The 17798-nt window shown below is 47.8% G+C and overlaps 4 protein-coding genes across 4 annotated transcripts; 1 reads left to right on the forward strand and 3 right to left on the reverse strand.

Moving 5' to 3' along the window:
* Positions 1–5513: 5513 nt before the first annotated feature.
* LAJ45_06914 (uncharacterized protein) lies at positions 5514–6794 on the reverse strand (the record flags this gene model as incomplete). Its single annotated transcript, XM_046116475.1, has 1 exon — positions 5514–6794. The coding sequence occupies one exon, from the start codon at positions 6792–6794 to the stop codon at positions 5514–5516; it is 1281 nt and encodes a 426-aa protein (XP_045970244.1).
* Positions 6795–6824: 30 nt separating this feature from the next.
* Positions 6825–7661, reverse strand: LAJ45_06915 (uncharacterized protein; the record flags this gene model as incomplete). The annotated part of the gene is made up of 5 exons (XM_046116476.1): positions 6825–6845; positions 6898–7006; positions 7083–7236; positions 7299–7320; positions 7605–7661. The coding sequence occupies 5 exons, from the start codon at positions 7659–7661 to the stop codon at positions 6825–6827; spliced, it is 363 nt and encodes a 120-aa protein (XP_045970245.1).
* Positions 7662–9310: 1649 nt separating this feature from the next.
* Positions 9311–10292, forward strand: LAJ45_06916 (uncharacterized protein; the record flags this gene model as incomplete). Its single annotated transcript, XM_046116477.1, has 3 exons — positions 9311–9335; positions 9621–10115; positions 10180–10292. The coding sequence occupies 3 exons, from the start codon at positions 9311–9313 to the stop codon at positions 10290–10292; spliced, it is 633 nt and encodes a 210-aa protein (XP_045970246.1).
* Positions 10293–15708: 5416 nt separating this feature from the next.
* LAJ45_06917 (uncharacterized protein) lies at positions 15709–17794 on the reverse strand (the record flags this gene model as incomplete). Its single annotated transcript, XM_046116478.1, has 2 exons — positions 15709–17232; positions 17342–17794. 2 exons carry the CDS (start codon positions 17792–17794, stop codon positions 15709–15711), a joined length of 1977 nt encoding a protein of 658 aa, XP_045970247.1.
* Positions 17795–17798: the final 4 nt, after the last annotated feature.

Below are 17798 nucleotides of genomic sequence, written 5' to 3' on the forward strand. Positions count from 1 at the left end.
AGGGGGGGGGGGGGGGCTGGACCGTCGACGGGCCCGGGGGGGGGCTAGATGGGTTCGGAGCGGTGATGTCGGCGTCTGGTTTCTTATTTTTCTATATGACGATGATGATATTCGGAGGTTGGGGGGATTGCGTCTTTTCAGCACCTGCCTCAAGTACCTATGCATGTGGGGAGATTTCCGTGTACTCTAATGGAGGTGGCCGCTTGATGTCACGCATCAGTCACGCTTTCACTAGGGATCTGCTTTGGGGGGCGGGGGGGTGGATTATCAGGGTCAATGGCATAAAAGTAAATCGCTATATTAGAAATTATGTACGAGTAACACTTGAGGATTATCGATATGTCACCGTGCAGGATTTTTTTTTTTTTTTTTTTTTTTTGTTTAATTCATTAACTGCATGCAACCTTACAGCTATGGCAATAACCCCTGAACTGCCCGCTCTCTTCCACCTCCTCTCACGTATATCTGACATAAGAAAAAACACAAAACACTAGAAATCATCCTTTTTGTCCTATTCCTCGTCTTCAGCGCTTTTCAGCGTTCCCCACCCGTACCCTAGTTCTCTCCTCTCTTCTTCCGCGCTTTCGTCTTGTCCGCCTCTCTCATGTCTCCATCTCGCGAACTGTTTCCATATTTTCGTAGCTGCTTCTTCACCGTGCAGGATCATTGATATGCTACGCACTTGAGTATTTCAGCTGGCGTTTAATTTCACAGCTCAAGCATATAGCAAATTCACTACTTGCTAAGCTAACTCTTGTTCGTCACAAGTATTAAGTCGACCCAAGAACTCACTATTCAGATGTCAAATAAAGATAATATTTCAGTAGTACTTACGCCTCGTTAAATAAAGAGCCGTGAAACAATTCGGGCGATGTATATACAGCTCAAGGCTTCACCTGGACGTCACAGAGTTACTAAACCCTACATACTTGTGTACATATCTATGACTCTGACATGGCCAGCACCCAGAAGAGCGTAGCAAAAATAAAAGTACGATAGAGTTTGGTACCTAGGATTCCCAGATGGTCTCCCATGCCATTGCGGTACTAATTGAGCGATACGAAGCTTGGGTCCAGCAGAGCTGACGGGATGCCCCATTTTCTCCGTTCTATCACCCCCGTACTCTATCGGGAAGGATTCTAGCAAAAAGCTTACTTGATGAGTTCAGTACCTAGTATTCCCGCATGGTCTCCCAGTGCAGTACTAGCTGGGCGATACGGGGCTTAGATATGGAAGAGCTGACGGGATTCCTCGTTTTCTCCGTTCTATGACCGAACACGTCAGTAGGTTCAATATCTATGCCTATATTTGATAATTAAGAACAGCAATCTTAGGTCGACGTCTCCTGCTATAAAAACTATAATAAAAGGCCCGTGATACCACAAGTATTAAACTGCGCAATATCACTGTTCAATCTTCCGAACGTGTCAAAGTGAGCCAATCCGGGAACAAAATATCGACAGTCAAGACTCAGCGTCTCCCAAATTACCCCCAGCTACCCACAGTATATAGGACCCCGGCAAAAAAAAAAAATGAGTTCAGCACCCAGTATTCCCGCATGGTCTCCCAGTGCAGTACTAGCCGGGCGATACAAAGCTTGAGTCAGGCAGATCCGACGGGATACCCTATTCTCTTCGTTCTATGGCCGAACACATTGAGCTCACACATCTGTCCGCCATGAGAGGAACGCTCTCCAAATATCTACACAACAAAAACAAGCTCTATTCGGCACAATTGAACCCAGTCAAACAAGCGATGACCCTTGCAGAAGCTGCTACAAGTGTGTATTTGTATGTACCAAGCTCTTGTGGCGAGATTTCCTTAACGTCAAACCCGCAGAATCATGACACCTTTTACCGCCCGCCCGAACCGGGTTTAATCTAAACCTACAGAGATTAAAACCATAGCCAAAACACGGGATTTATGTGAGGAGCTCCTTCGCCAAATTTTGTCCCCCGCCGCGAGTGTGTGTGTGTATTCCTAGATGGCCCTTACAATTCTAAATCGTTGTTTTCGCTAAAGGTTTTTTTTCTCTGGTTTGGTAAGGATTATAACTGAGATAAGGCTTAAAACCACCCTTACAAGTTGATCTGGCGGTAAAAAAACGTAAGCCTTTCCTAACCCTTGCGTACTAGAATTAACGTTATTTCTTAACAAGCTCTTTTGCGATATAAGCCTCCGATAAGGTAGATATAAGCACGTTATAAGATTTAAACAACTACAAGCGCGCAAAATCGGTACCCTCTGATATGACGATGAGACTGTTAAGTCCAATCTATATGTCAGGTAATTCTGGCGCTCGGAAAAGGTTCATATCGCCCTGGCGATTGGTGTCAAGACGTGTTTGGGTTGTGCAGGAGCTCCAAAATCTGAGAGGTACTGTCATATCTACTAATATTTGATGATCCCTAACATATACTTGCTAAAAAGACCGAGTGAGTAGCCGTGAGCCAAGCCCCAACAAAACGCTTTGCGCAACGACGCCACCGACATCTTTACCAGTGATAGATCATGGTTTATTGATCATTGACAGGGTCGGGAAGAGAGCTGTAATCATCGTCCTCAATTAAGGGGGCTCACCCTAGCTGGTGAGTTGCTCCTTCTTACCTTCTAACAAATAATCCATCTATCTATTCGTGCCAACAACCAGTAGTATGTAAACATTATCTAACTACAAGTATTCAAGTAACACAACCACCAACAGATGCATAGCTTATGGTTGAAAACCGGGTGTGAATTATAACGAATCGAATTTTCTACCAGCACTTTTGTCTGCCACTGACGGCACCTATGTCCACTAGTTGTTCTCGAGCTTTTCAAGCCGAGAAACTCAAAGATATATTCTTATGAGAACACGAACAGCGCGATTACCTTCATAACTGATACCGCCACGCAACCCCCCCCCCCCCCCCTCTTCCCAGTACCTACATCAAATAGAGGCCCACCCTAACAAACAAACAGCAATATACTAGCCAACAGTACAGAACAGTAACAAACAAAGCCCAACCAACCACCAATCCAGCGTGTCCGGCCACAAAACGAGAACGATGGGGCCTCTAGTCAGCTCTTCTAAACCCTCGCCCAATTAGTCCCGCGGCAGGAAACTATTGTACTGAAGTCGAGTCCCCCTTTTTTGTATTAAGCAGATTCTAAGGATCCGGAGGCGTACAGCTAGAGGGGCCCCCTCCGTCCGTCCGTCCGTCCGTCGACGAGAGCCTAAGGAGCGAAATCGATGAACATGGAACGAAAAAAAATATCGGTCAAGAGCGTCGCCAGGCCGGAGCAAAATTCCGGGCCCAGGATACAGATATCTCAAACGAATACTTATATGCGCAACGTAGGGCCACCCGATTCTACTACGAATCATTTCTCATGATTAAAAACCGAACAAGCCTATAACTAACAGCCGGTAACTGGCGGCGGCCCCCGGGACCTGTAGATCCTGACAGCCTAAAGATCCATATATACAGAATAAGGCGGGGCGCGGAGCCCCGCCAGCCATTGGGGGTTATGGAGTTTCCCGCCCAAGATCGCGGACCGGGCCGCCCCTCAATCTGTCGTCTGTCCTGTCCAGCCGGTCTTGGAGTTATATAGAGCCCCGGGACGGCTAAGTAGTATACTATATATTGCACCGCTTTATTCCGGCCCTTTTCTCCCTTCGGTGGGCGGGACCGGTACTGTATTCCTCACCGCGTGCTTCTCGAGCTTTCACTCATCAATCCAAGCAGGATATTCAGTCCAATCCAGCCCGCTACATCATTCCCAGGCGTAACCTGGCTACCTACTCGGGGCAGGCAATAAGAACCTGAAGGTGCAAACTGCAAGCAGGGGCTCAATTTGGTGTAGCTTTTCACCAGCCACGAATCAGAGGTCGTTACCATCAAAAGTCATTTTCAGGTTCTTCTTACCTGCCCTGAGTATTTTCGCTTCCGCTCCTTCACGAACGCACGCTAACCGCCCAGACCCAACCCAACCCCACGGGCCGACCCGGGCCCCAAGCCCCCAGCCGCGCGCAGTGACCAACCAGACGGGCCCCCGCGTCTCATCGTCGCATACGCACATGCTCCACAAACCATGGTCTGCTGAGGGACGCACGGGTTTCGTATGTAGTTACTCCAAATGGAATCCGGGGAACGTACGTAAAGAGGATCACATCACAGTGTTTCATGAAACGCCCGGGTAGGTGCGGATTGTGTGGGGGATTGGGTTGGTGGTGCAGGCTTGTGATTGGGCTGTGGTTGTGATCGTGGGGTGCGGGACGGCTTATGTGGGAGGGGGGGGTATAGGAGGCGTATTTATAACTAGATGCTGCGCTGCGGTGTGCGCAGCTGCGGAGGAAGGAGGGGAAGAGGAGGGACGGTTGTGTATTCAGCTGGGTAATTCGTGGCGAGAGTACGTTCTGTTGTCCTCCTGTCTCCCCATGGGGATAGGGTTCCGTTATGACCAAAATCCGAGATAAATAGTATCAGGTATACGTAGCTAGCACCGAGTCGTGATAAGGGCCATTTGAGACGCATGCGAGTGACAGGCCATGACCACGCACCAATCCGTTGCAGCCACGATCGGCAATGCAGCCAAGCCACACGTGACAGACAGACAAGCAAGGGTTGGGAAAACCCGTTCGGCCCGGCCCGTCCCATGCTGTGCAGAGTACTTCAGGGTGGGGGATTTCACTTTGTTTACCTGCAGAGATAGTGCAACCGTTAGTAGAAGAATTTGGCAAAGGAATTCATTGATCGTATACTATGCGTGTGCGTAAGGAAAAAAGAAAAAAAAAGAACAAGAAGAAGGAAAAGAAAAGAACCCCGAATTCGATACCATACTCATGACCAGAGTAACTATGTAGAACTAGTTAACCAGATCAAAGAAGAAGGAAAGAATTCTAGAATGAGAAAAAGCGAGAAAAAAAATGACCATATGTGTGCTTAGGAGAGAAGAAGAGAAAAAAGGAAGAGAAAAAAAGAAGGAAAGAGGAAAGAGGAAAGAGGAAAGAGGAAAGAGGAAAGAGGAAAGAGGAAAGAAAGAAGAAGAAAGAGGAAAGAAGAAAGAAGAAAGAAGAAAGAAGAAAGAAGAAAGAAGGAAGAAGGAAGGAAGAAGGAAGAAGGAAGAAAGGAAGAAAGGAAGAAGAAAAGAAAAGAAAAGAAACCTCGAAATATCCAAAAATAAACACCTAAAGCTCAATTAAATAAGCCATCAAAGTTTAAAGCACACCATGTCGAACCTTGGACTAAATCAATCGCCCCAGAATTCTGACAGCATACCTTTGCGATTCAGAGCCAGAGGCCTAAGCCCACTGGTGGAGTACAGAAGGGAGTCGTCGATCTTGTCCGTCACGATAAAAAAAAACAGAAAAAGGTCAAAAATAAAAAATAAAAAAAGAAAAGGGAACATTTCCCGCCACAGGTCCAGAACCATCGGAAAGGACCCTCCTCTTTTTTCACCTTACTAGTGACAATATCAATCTCGATCTATCGTTGGAACAGATAAAACTCCCAATAACTCCGTAAAACTAACTAGACCCTCGGCCTCACCCTGCGCCTCCTAGGGCTTGTGAGTGTCGCCAGGTCCCCCTTTGGTGTTCTACCTCTTTTGTCCTTCACGTCCATCTCCGCCCCTGCGCCTACCAACGCATTGATATCGTCCAGTAAAGCAAACTCATTCCTCGCTGCTAGATGCAGCGGCGTCCTTCCGCTGGAATCGGCCACATTTACATCGGCGCTCCCTTTTAAAAGGGCTGTTATCGCTTCGGCTCCGGTCGACGCTGCTTCATGCAACGCTGTCCGTCTGACGTTGTCGCGAGCCTCGGTGTCTACACCCTCCTCAATCAGAACCTCGCAAATATCCGCCCATCCGTGCTTTGCGGCTATATGGAGCGCTGTGCGACCGTTGACGTCCGTTTCGGCCAGGAATACGCCCTTGTCGAGCAAGTATCGGACAAGTGCCAAATCCCCCGTTCCGGCGGCGAGCAGAAGTGCGGGTCGCTTTCGATAGTCGTAAAACTCGGCATTCACATGGCTTAGCATGAGCTTCCACATGTCTACCTTGTCTCCTTTAATCGCCATGTCGATGGCACAGTAGGGCTCTGAAAACTTGTATTCGCATGCTTCTACCTTCGCCCCCTTGTTGAGGAGGATTCCGACAGTTCCCAAATGGTCGCCGATAACAGCTTTCTGTAACGGCCGCAGCCCGTCTGCTCCGACTACTTCGATATCTATGTCCATTTCGGGCTCCAGCATCACCTTCACCACAGACTCCATCCCAATCTTACAAGCTTCGAGAAGCGCCCCGTCGATCATTGTCTTGTGAGGTTCTACCTGGGAAAGGTGAGGTGGGTATCCCCAGTCATTGGTGTCGATATGAAAGCCATTAGATATAAACATCCGTGCTAACCTTGCTCTACCATTCCTGACTGCCCACATCAGCGGCCCAATTGTTGTGCCCTCCTCCCAAACCTCCACTGCGACGTTCAGGTCCATAATATACTTAATTAGTCTCTTGTCTGCTCCGCACACCGGAAGTGGCGGCTCAACAGACATGTGATCGACGGCCACATGAATTCCCTCCTTACAACGTTCAAGCACCGTCTCCGCAAGGATTTGATCCTTTAAGGCGATGGCCCAGAACAGGGCGCCGTGGGGGCCGTCTTCGGAGATTATGGCATCGATAAAAAGATGCCTAAAGAGGTGATTAAGCCTTTTATTGGTATGATGAATGTATAGAAGCTCGCTGGGAGAAAACGACTCTGCTATCCCAAGCCAGAGCTCGTTTGGAAGGGAGAGAATGGCGGGGGGCATTGCGGAGTAGGTATTTCCGTCGTTGCCGTTCTAATTCTTTCGCATAGAGTTCTGTATTGATGTTTAGTGTTTGGGAATATATACTATAATGGATTATAATTACTCTGGGGGGTTGTTGGTGGTGGCCGGTGGACGTGCCTAGCACAAACAGATGAACCGTTAGGTACGGTTTGCAAGGGAAGATCGTGAGGGAACAGCGGCTGACGGAGGTCCTGAGACACTGTTTTATTAGCCGACTATGATGTGGGTTCTTTCTAGAACGGCCATTTTTAGCTTAATTGACCCCACTGCGGACATATTGTTGTATATTTTCGCTCGAAAAGTGCATTGTTCCCCTCTTTTATGTGAGCAAGGGTGTTTTCGTGGTCTGCCTTAACATGCTGTCGATGCAGGTAGGTATATGTATGTCGCTTTAGGTAGTTAGTTGTCTTGGGTCCTATTACTGTGAATGGAATGGTCGGGACTTGGTGTCAGTTACAGTCGAGCATGAGCGGGGAGACTTACGTTGTATGGGTGATAAAGTACTCTAATGGTTGGATATGCCACGATGGGGGTGGGTGGGGCTATACATATGTATTGGAGTATCACATTTATTTTCTTTTTCGCGAGTGGAGGGGTGAAATATGAGAGCCGCACCACTGGGATCGGAAATTAGGCTGGGGGTACATTGTATGTATGTAGACTAATCGGATAGCTCCAAGAAATGTGAGTGTTTCTATATCTATCATGCAGTGTGCGCTACAGTGCGTGGTCTACATCATATTCGACTGTGACACGGGTTTTGGTTAGCAACGGGTCATGTTTTATCACTCGCATTTCAAGGATTATCTGCTGGAATTTGAGGATGGAAAAACCAATGTGCTTCATGAGGGGTCACTCGATCATCATGCCAGAATTTTTCATGTTATCCACCTCCTGATCCAATTAACAAAGATGAACATACGATCCAGTGTCGATATCTTGTGCTTTTAGTTATTGATAAACCAGCGTGAACACCCTAGTATCTCGAATCTGATTGGTTTAAAGAATATACCGCGATTATTTATGCGCGGTATTAATTCATCTGATCTCTTCTGCGCTTCCCGTTGCGAAGCGCCCTACCCGAGGAAATGCTCTTGGCGTTACAGCGTCATATTGACATCAAAGATCGACAGTTGCTGGGGTCCGAGGGCCGAATGCATACGACATTGGATCGTGTTGACGAGCAGGGGTTCTGTGTAAAGTATGGCCCGCCTGTCCGTGAACGACTATAGAGTACCATATCCAGGTGCAGTGTTTGCTAGTCTTAGACTCGAAAATTAGAAAATATCTCAGTTATCGCTTCGCCTGGCAAGCTGACCACCCTATAATAGAGGAATGAAATTCTTACGGAAGATCTATTATTTGATAAGAGAGATAAGAGGATCTATTAGTAAAACCACACAGAAATATGCTTTTAGGGGGGTGGTCAGCATTTGTTACCAGACGAAGGGCTCACAGGCGCACCGGCGTCGATTCTAGGAAACAGACAATTTGAGCCGCGAAAAACAAATTGACGTTGGTCAGGACACAAGCCATATGCAGAATACTCTACGTACTGCATAAGATATCGACACTGGATCGCATGTTCGTCTTTGTTAATTGGATAAAGAGGTGGATCACATGAAAAATTCTGGCACGATGATCAAGTGACCCCTCATGAAGCACCTCAGTTTTTCCATCCTCAATTTCCAGCAGGTAATCCGTGAAATGCGAGTGATAAAACATGACCCGTTGCTAACCAAAACCCGTGTCTCAGTCGAATGATGTAGAATCGGCATAGCCAAATTTCATTTTCGAGCATTGCAGGTACTTCTACGCTGTCTTTTATGGTTCCACAGACGTATTTATAAAATAGTAGAAACACTGAAGGAGTTATTAACGTCCCCTCTAGCACCACGGAATATTCATCCACTCACCGGGTTTGAGTAACATGTGTTTTGCCGTCGTTCGACTGCCCGAGAGGCTTCTCAAGCGAGACCACACCTCGAGTGATACATCGTGAGCCAAGATCAGTGAGTGCACGTGGTGGAATCTAGCAAACGGCGGTAATCTAAAAACCAATTTGTAGAAACATAGCGTATTAGCAGGAGACTAGAAAAACAACCCGTCTTGATCATAGGAATCATCATAGCAGCCGACCTACGTACTTATCTACTCCTCCATAGCCTTCGGTGTAGTAAGGCAACTAGACTGCACACGTCGATTGACCAGGTCGTGGCAGTTCCACATGACGTCTAGGAAGACTGAGTATACGCGAAAGAAGCTGCCTGCAATCTGGATGTTGGATTAACGAGCCAGACAGTATCGTCTGCTTGATCTGGGTGGGGGTGATTATGCTTTGAGGATGCGGACAATGATGCTTTGAGGAGAGGGATAATAATGTTTTGAGGATAGTGATGATCACATAGGTGGATGTACGTAGCTAGAGGATCTGGGAGAGGCTCAAAGTGTACAATGCAGAAAGATATGGCTGTTTGAACTTGCACACGTATGGTATGGAGGCTAAAGGACCTGAAGTACGTACGTATACAGATATTACATCCTTCCAGTACTGGATACGTGCGCGTACCGCTCGAGAGAAGAACTCTATACATGTACTCCTACATGGCATTCTCGCTTCAAGATTTATCATAACAGAACCACACCCCGCCCTGATCATCCAATCTCCTCTATCATATTTATCTATCACCCTTTCCAAACATCTTCAATCCGTGACAATCCATATATAAAAATACAGAAATGGTACCCCTCCCTCCCATCTCCCCAACCCCCCCCAAACACCCCCACTAACCCCCCTTCCATCAGCCCCCCAAAACCCTCCCCCACCCGCTAAGCTCAACCTCATCCTCACCCACTTCCACACCACCCTCACCACGCACCCCCTCAAAGACCTGGAAAAGTCCCTCCCCTCCGCCGCCGGCATCTCGCCCATGGTGGTCAAAGACTTCCTGACGGCGCTCACCGACGAGGGCCTTCTCCGCGTCGAGAAGATCGGGTCCGGCAACTGGTACTGGAGCTTCCCGAGCGACGCCAAACACGCCAAGGCGCGGCTGCTCGCGCAGTTTGAGAAGGAGCTCGAGAAACTCGAGAAGAACATGGAGGAGGTGAGGGCTGAGCTGGAGAGTGTGGGCCTGCAGGGGGAGGAGGTGAGGGAGAGGGCGGCGATGGCGGAGAGGGTGCAGGCGTTGACGGCGGTGAGGGCGGCGCTGGTGGAGGAGTGGGGGAGGTGTGATCCGGAGGTAGAGGGGAGGAGGAGGAGCGAGATGAAGAGGATGAGGGAGGAGATTAATATGTATAATGGTACGTAGGTTGTGGTGTTTATCTCCTGTTTTGGGGGCGGTTGGGTGCTAATGTGCCGGGGTAGATAATCTCTATACGCTCGAGAGCTATGTGAAAGAGGCAACCGGCGGAGATAGGGAGAAGATGGATGCGTGTAGAAAGATGTTTGGCATGGAGGATGATCTGGAATATGTTTGAGCGGGCTGACCTTGCTACTTAATAACACATCTGAATAGCCACAGATGAATACCAATCATTTAGCTTTCCTTGCTAGCACATATCTGCTCGAATCTTCACGCAAGTCATCACGCCCGAGCACCCAGAACCAACCTAGAGTTAATAAAACTCAGCATAACACAGCAACACCTCTGTAATATGTCTAAGGTGCCTCAACAACTTGACTACTACAAACCTTAGAATCACATCCAATCACTCGGTCTCCAGTCCTCACCTAACCACCACCAACCGCAACCAGAACCTCGATACCCCCGCCACCAAGTCCTCATAGCCCAATACCCAGCTCCACCCCCAAGCACCCCACGCCCATCACTCTTCCCCCACCAGACAACAAAGCCACTATAAAAAAAAAAGTATGTTCTAGTCCACTGGTACTCTCCGCTGTCAAAGGGTCCGTCTAGTTCAAGTGCTGGTATTGAGACAATGTAGTAGTAAAACATCGGGGATTAGAATTAAAGATGACGACGTCAGACATTGAATATACATGTATAGTTCAGTCTGAGGTGGTGTTTACGCTTACCTGCTCATGCTCACTATAAAATGTCAAGACGTGTTGCTATATATGTCCAGTGTCCCCATTTATTACACTGTTTTCTTCGAGATATATCATTTTCTCAATATTCCTACAGGATTCGTTTCGTTACTCTCGCTAATATGTTGAATTTATGTAATCCTACAACAGATGAGATACATGTAGTTACACTTAAACATTTATCTAGCTCTTCCTCGAAGCCGTATAGTTTGACCTCTTTGTCTACCATTGCGATATATCCCTAATTTAACGCCAGCCGGATTTCGCCCACGCGGGCTCCTTGCCATCCTATAGTAAGCAGTATCGCTATAATTACTCATATTGATGATGACGATGTACTAAAGAGGGAGTAAAAGTCACGTTTGGTAGTTGATTTGATTATTGTTTGTTTTTACGGGAGTGCGGGCCATACGGCTCGTCCCGGAATTCTATTAGCTAATGTAATGTGTGTTTTCTGTACAATTATGATTAGGGAAGAGCCCCGTTGCTAAACGAAATATACCAGCTATTCTGGTACACCTATGCTTATGCTATGTGTACTTATATAACGCCGAGTGTTCTCCTCTGGCTAAGGATTATACAGCGCCCTCAATATTAGAGACTTTGCACAAATAGAGCCAGCTGAAGTATGCTGAATGGATGTAATCAACTTGATACTTTATTGAATACTACGATGATTATTGTAAGAGGGAAGCCCTCTCGCTCCCTCTTCATCTACTCTCAATACAGACCACATTCACTACATGTGAACTCGTGTCTTTCTTGGTATTATACCAATACATACTAGTACTCGTTACACCGACCGTTCTCAGTCAGTTTGCACCAACATTCATATCCCTACACCAGCTCTATATTCTAATTATCTTATCTAACTACAAGTAGCTAGTGGTAATCAGGTTGCCGGAAAATGGAGCTGGCTCCATTTGCGCAAGGTCTCTAATATTTATTTTTACAGGGAGCTTGCTGCCTCCAATATTCCGATTCTTAGTCCTAGGTCTCCTAGCCACCTCCCCCATCACAAGTACTAGGCTCTCTTCGGCCACCTTTCCTTGACAGCCACACATCTCGTCCTCCTGAAATACCTCTATCACATCTAAAAAGAGTGATGAGCGTGACTTTCTGCGGGCCTGCAAGAAAACCTATCCAACTTTTCCATGCCACAGCGCTAGGTGGTAATCGTTCCCAGGCCGGCTTCGTTTGTAATACAGTTGGCTCTTGCTGGTTTCTTCTTCTGGATGGAGGGAAACGTGTATCCTTTCCTAAGGCATATGTAAGCGTATCCAGATGAGAAGTCCGGCTCGTAGTGCTGTTTCGTCATCTTTTTCTGCGCGATTGCTATGGCGTCTTGCGCTTCCTTTCTAATGATCTCCCGCGGCCGTTCCTGTACAACTCGCTATATATAGTGATACTGTATATAGTGATACTCCCCTAATAGGATAGTAACCAGCGGTCCCGGACTGCTGTTTTACGTGTCCATCCTTGCTTCCCGTAGCGGTACTCGCCTTAAGGATAAGATTTTCGGTCCCGACCGTATCCTTATATATCGAGAGTCGACTGTACACATAGTGGAGCTTCATTGATTAGCTCTCTCCCGGTGTTTCGTGCATGCTTTGCATTCTGCTACTACGACAGAACACACATGAAAGGAGAACGGCGTACTTACAGTCTCCCGACCCTGTTAGAGGACTTCGATGACAGTACACCCGCCCTACAAGAGATGGAAACAGGATACCATGGTCCGCTGACCGAGGCTCCCGCATGGTTTCTTGGATTGAGATCGGTCTGTCGTCGATCGACACTGCGTATAATCCTTATAATTGTTGCCATATCCCTTGGTGTTCATAGCGGTCTCTCCACTGTTACAAGCACGGCCGTTAGCAACAGCGATATCAAATTTAAATACCATCTGGTATGGCGATAAAGAAGGACGGTATACATAAGTAATTGGAGTGGCCTCGATGACCCATGATATTAATATAGTAGAGGTCGGTGCAGTAAGCCGGGCGACATTGCCGCGCCGAGCCAACTCGAGGTACTTTCGATGGAGATAGAGGAAGAAGGGTTCATGTTGGAGATAGAAAAGTTCCGGAAGAGGAACTCATGTTGGAGATATGATATAGGAAGAGGAGTTCATGTTGGAGATATGATATAGGAAGAAGAGCTCATAGTGGAGAGAGAAGAAGAAGGGACGGGGGAGCACCACCCATGGGTTTATATACCCAATATATCTAAGTACACGTGGATACATGATATGTTCTCGGCCAGATAAGCTTCTCTCTTTAATTTCCCGGGTTCATGGACACATCTGTTGCAGTTTAAGGATTGAAAAAACGTGTCCCGAATGTGTCAAGAGGCGGATCAAACACATATACAGAATTAAACCTGGGACATGTTTCACTCTGCATTGTACTACTCTGTGCTGCTGTCTGCCTATCGATCCAGCCTTGGCCCACACAAGCTGGCAACATACTAGACCGCATATTTACCAAGCACCCCAAACAGCCAGCCTGCCCACAATTAATTACTCCACACAACTCCGGAGCCCGCGGTCAGCGAACAAATCCCCAGACCGGATATCCGCACCCCGCACCCCGCGGCCGCTCGCCCGGAGACCGATCGCCTACGCACTAAATCTGCCCCCCCACAGCACACATGAATTAATAACCATAACCATAACCATAGCCACAGCCACCACCCCGCCCGGAAACCCGTCTTTCCGCCCTCCCCTCCACCCAATCCCCGGTTCTCCTATATGCTGCACAGCTGTACCTACAAGCGAATCAACATACTAGCTACATGCTAGCTCGCAATCGGATAGTGGCTGAGCCGGCCCGGCCCGAGCGAACCAAACCCAAACCCAAACCACACACCAGCTGGCCCGGAGCACCTCAATGCCGTATCGTATCACCGTACTACATACGGCGCTATTTATGGCCGAGGCGCAGGAAACGAAAGTGGGGGGATGGAACGTCGGGCGTACAAAACTCCGAATATGTAAAATTTGTCACACAGGCACAGGCAGATTCGAGGCTGGAAAAACCATTTTACTCGGCCAGCAGTTTCCCGGCCATGCAGATGGAACGACTGACGTACTACTCATTGGATCTGGAGTTGATCTTCACATGCCAGAGGTGAAACGTGGCCATGGTGACTTATCCGCCCACAGACTGGATGTATGTACTTACACATAGATACTCTACTGGAGGATCGATAGATCAGGTATCCACTTTTAATTCTCGACGCGACGGGATCTTGTACACTTAGGGCATTGCACTAAGTAAGGGTCTCGAAATCTCTGGTCAAGGCTCGGAGCGCGGACAGTCTTTCCCATTGCAATTTTTTTGGAACACCCCCAAAGCCTGCATGTATGTAGCCAAGGCACAATCCCGCGAGTGATGGCGCATGACTTACCACCACCCCACCTCTCACTCCACCACCCCACCAAACCAACCAATGGACCACCCCACTACCCCGTCGCGCCAGTCCCCACGACCCACTCTTCCCTCCCGCTACCGCCAAAAAGAAAAAGAGAAAAAAGAACACTCCCGCCATTGATCACCGCAAGAGCAAAAAAAAAAAAAAAAAAAAAGCTGATGAAAGGAGGGGGATTCGAACCCCCGCGGGCTAGGCCCATGAGAAACCTCGCTTACTAAGCAAGAAAGAACTGAATCTTGAGTCACACACCTTAACCACTCGGTCATCCTTCCACATCCTGCAACGGTTTGTTTATGCAATTACGAACACGCATAGCATCTGTCAGCATAACAGCATAACAGCATAACGAGTGACATCCCATGCGCATTCACCCCCGCGGCCGGAGGCGCCGATACGAAAAAAACCAGGGGGGTGGGGATGGGATGAGTTTTGTGTGACCGGCGACCTCCCCCGCCCTTCGCGCACCCCGGGTACGTCTCCATAGTAGCACACCCCGAATTCTCCGAAGATCGAGAGAAGAGAGACTTAAGCTTGTAGCTAGGAGGGTCCTGGAGGGAGGACAAGGCAGAAAAAATAACTCACTGCACCACCAGATTCACATTCTCGATCGCAGTACATACAGCAAGCACATGTAAAAAGTACTAATGTAGGCACTGTAGGCACACAGGTAGAGCAAAGCATTGAAAGCACTTATGTAGTAGTAGTTGTAGTTGTTACCCCCACACCCAGACTAGAGATGGGGTTGGGGGGGACAACTCTGTCCAGAGAAATTCATATTTACCAAACGCCGCAGTACTAGAGTGTAGGACACCAAACGTCTCGATCGCGCCCTTTTTGGGAGATGAAAAAAACAGAAGGAAAAAAATATATAAAAAAAAGGGAGAAAACAAAAATACACAAGAAACGAAATAAAGAAACAATGCTCTCAAAACATAACATCAATACAAAAACAAGCAAGCGCGAATGGAAAAATCGAAATAGATGAAAATAAAAACAAGTGACAGACTCCATCCCAATGATCCGGATCCTTCTCCGTTTTAGCCCCCCTTTTTTGCACGCACATCCCTACAACCACACAACCCACCTCAACCGGAGATCGGGCAAAAGAAGTTGGTTCAAATAAGAAAAATAAACATAAGAAAAAGATGTGATTGATGAGTGAATGAACAAGTCCAGATGAATCAACCAGAAACGAGTGATATAAAAATAGACTCAGTAAAATAGTAAAGAAAAAAAAATAAAAAAAAAGCTCTGCTCCGTCGCAAATTTTGTCCAGAAAAATGCAAAAAAAAAAAAAAAAAAAAAAAGTATTTACTCCTCGACACTCCCGCCCTCATCAAAAATAAACGAAGGTAAAACTCCCAAGTTAAGGCAAAAGAGAGAGAATATGAAACAAGGCTCATGCGCGTGTTATCGTTGATATCTTGGCAGTCCGCCCTCAAGATCATGTTCATCTAATACAGGAGCACTTGGCGCATTGCTGCTACCCTCTCCTGCATTATCGTCAGGGCTGCCCGCTGATGCCAGCAATCGCAGCCTTTCGGCCTCCTGTTTATCGTCCACACCTTCCTGTACATCTTGATGATGCTGATCTGAAGGCTCCATCGGGGGTGCCGATGGATAGTACATATAGTCGGGCATCCCCGCGGGTGTAAGTGGCGGAGCACTAGCGCTGCTCTCACCTGCTTCCAGCCCGGGTGGTGCACTAGGCAGGAGCGACTGTTCGGCAAAGCGTATTCGTGTTTTCTCGTCCATTTCTTCGTGTGGCTGTTCCGCGTTTTCTCGTTCAGGTTCGTGCGGTAGTAGTGACATCTCTTGATAATGTGATGCTTCTGGGTGCCGTGTGTAGTCCGGTGCTTGCTCGCTCCAGCCCTCCTGGCGTTCGCCGTGCACCTCTGTCTCCTCCTGGTGAAATTGTATTGTTGGAGACGCTGGCATTGGTACCAATTCTACCTCCACCACGTTATTCATCTGCTCTTCTACCTGTATCTGCGGTATTGAGATCTGCCGAGCTCCAGCTCTTCTTCCCCTTCCGGTCACTGAGTCCACACTGCCAATCACAACCGGAACCTTGCAAAATATAATGCTTTTTTCCCGTTTTCTTATCCGTTCCGTTTCAATCATAACCCCTCCCTCGCTTGCTATCCGCACGCCCCCTTCCTCCGCACTCTTTGGCCTAGACAGTCCAGGTATTGTTGTTCCGCCGCCAATGAATATATCATCCCTTCCAGTTAGTTTCCCACCGAGATCTACTACAACCTCAACCCAGTATCTAAATGATACCTCTCCTCCGGGAACCGAATTGATTGTAGGGAATACATCTTCGGGGACTCTCAGATTAGCCCTCACGACGGCAGTGAGGGTTTTAGGGTCGATTATTAGCGGCATGACAGTCTGTGACAGGTCCTTCCGGAATGTACCACTGCCTACAGCTGTCGTAGAAAGCGCCTTTTTCAGTGGTTGTGGGCGGTGTGCTGGGTCAAAACGAGTCTGCCGGTAAAGAGTTAATATTATACCATTCAAGGATTTGACTGCCTTTGTGTGGTGGACGGATATCTTTATAGGAATATTGTCGCCACGAAGAGCGCCGCCCTTCGCCATCTCGATAGATGCAGTTATAGTTTTTGATTTTATATATGCCGGAGTAGATGTTGGTGATAGATAGCCAGGGTCCGAGGAAGGTGGTAAATTTCCATGAGAACTGTTTGGTGATGATGCGACCGACGGTGTAGTTGCCGGTGATGAAGGTCGTTTCCGTGACCGCCGAGATACAATAGGCTCCAGTTGGATAATGTGTGGCTTTGGTTTTGGTAGATGGCCGATATCAATAGTCTCTAGAAGATTGATCTTTGTTGTACATGTTGTAGTCGCCGACAACGTTGTAGGCCGCGTCAGGGTCGATGATATTGTGTACGATATTGAACCCTTCTCAAACTACAATCGCGTCAGTCCGCTGTCAGCTGGGCTCAACTACACAACACAAGAACATTTGCTTGGCGGCGCCAATAAATATTGGACGAGTACGAATTAAGGGTATACCTACATCCAAAGAGCTCGGCAGACCTCCAACCATCTTCCCAACCAGGACGAAGAACAACTCGAACTTGAATTCATACTTTCCCGGCTCTAGTCTTCCCTCACCACACAATACACTCTCGTCCCTACACAGCACAATTCCGCCACCTGATCCATCGTCGTATTCCGCATCCCACTCCTTTCGTTTCTTTCCCGAATCCTTTGTCGACGGCAAGTTCAAGTCCACACGGCCAACCAGGTTTACGACGAGGTGAGTGAAGTTTAGTGCTTTTTCGACCGTAAGACACACCGATCCCTTGACAGTATCTGTTGGTGAGTATACACGATGGGGGTCATTTAGTCGGATGTGAAAATCGCCCAATGTACGGCGCGGCGGTCTTAGTCCAGGCAGCGACAGTGTTGAAGTCTTTGACCGAAGACGATTCAGCAGCGACGGTCTGGAGGAATTTTTAGATGTCATTTTT

The sequence above is a fragment of the Morchella importuna genome (genome assembly GCF_003444635.1).
Source record: "Morchella importuna strain M04M26 chromosome Unknown Morimp01GS021, whole genome shotgun sequence".
Lineage (NCBI taxonomy): Eukaryota > Fungi > Ascomycota > Pezizomycetes > Pezizales > Morchellaceae > Morchella > Morchella importuna.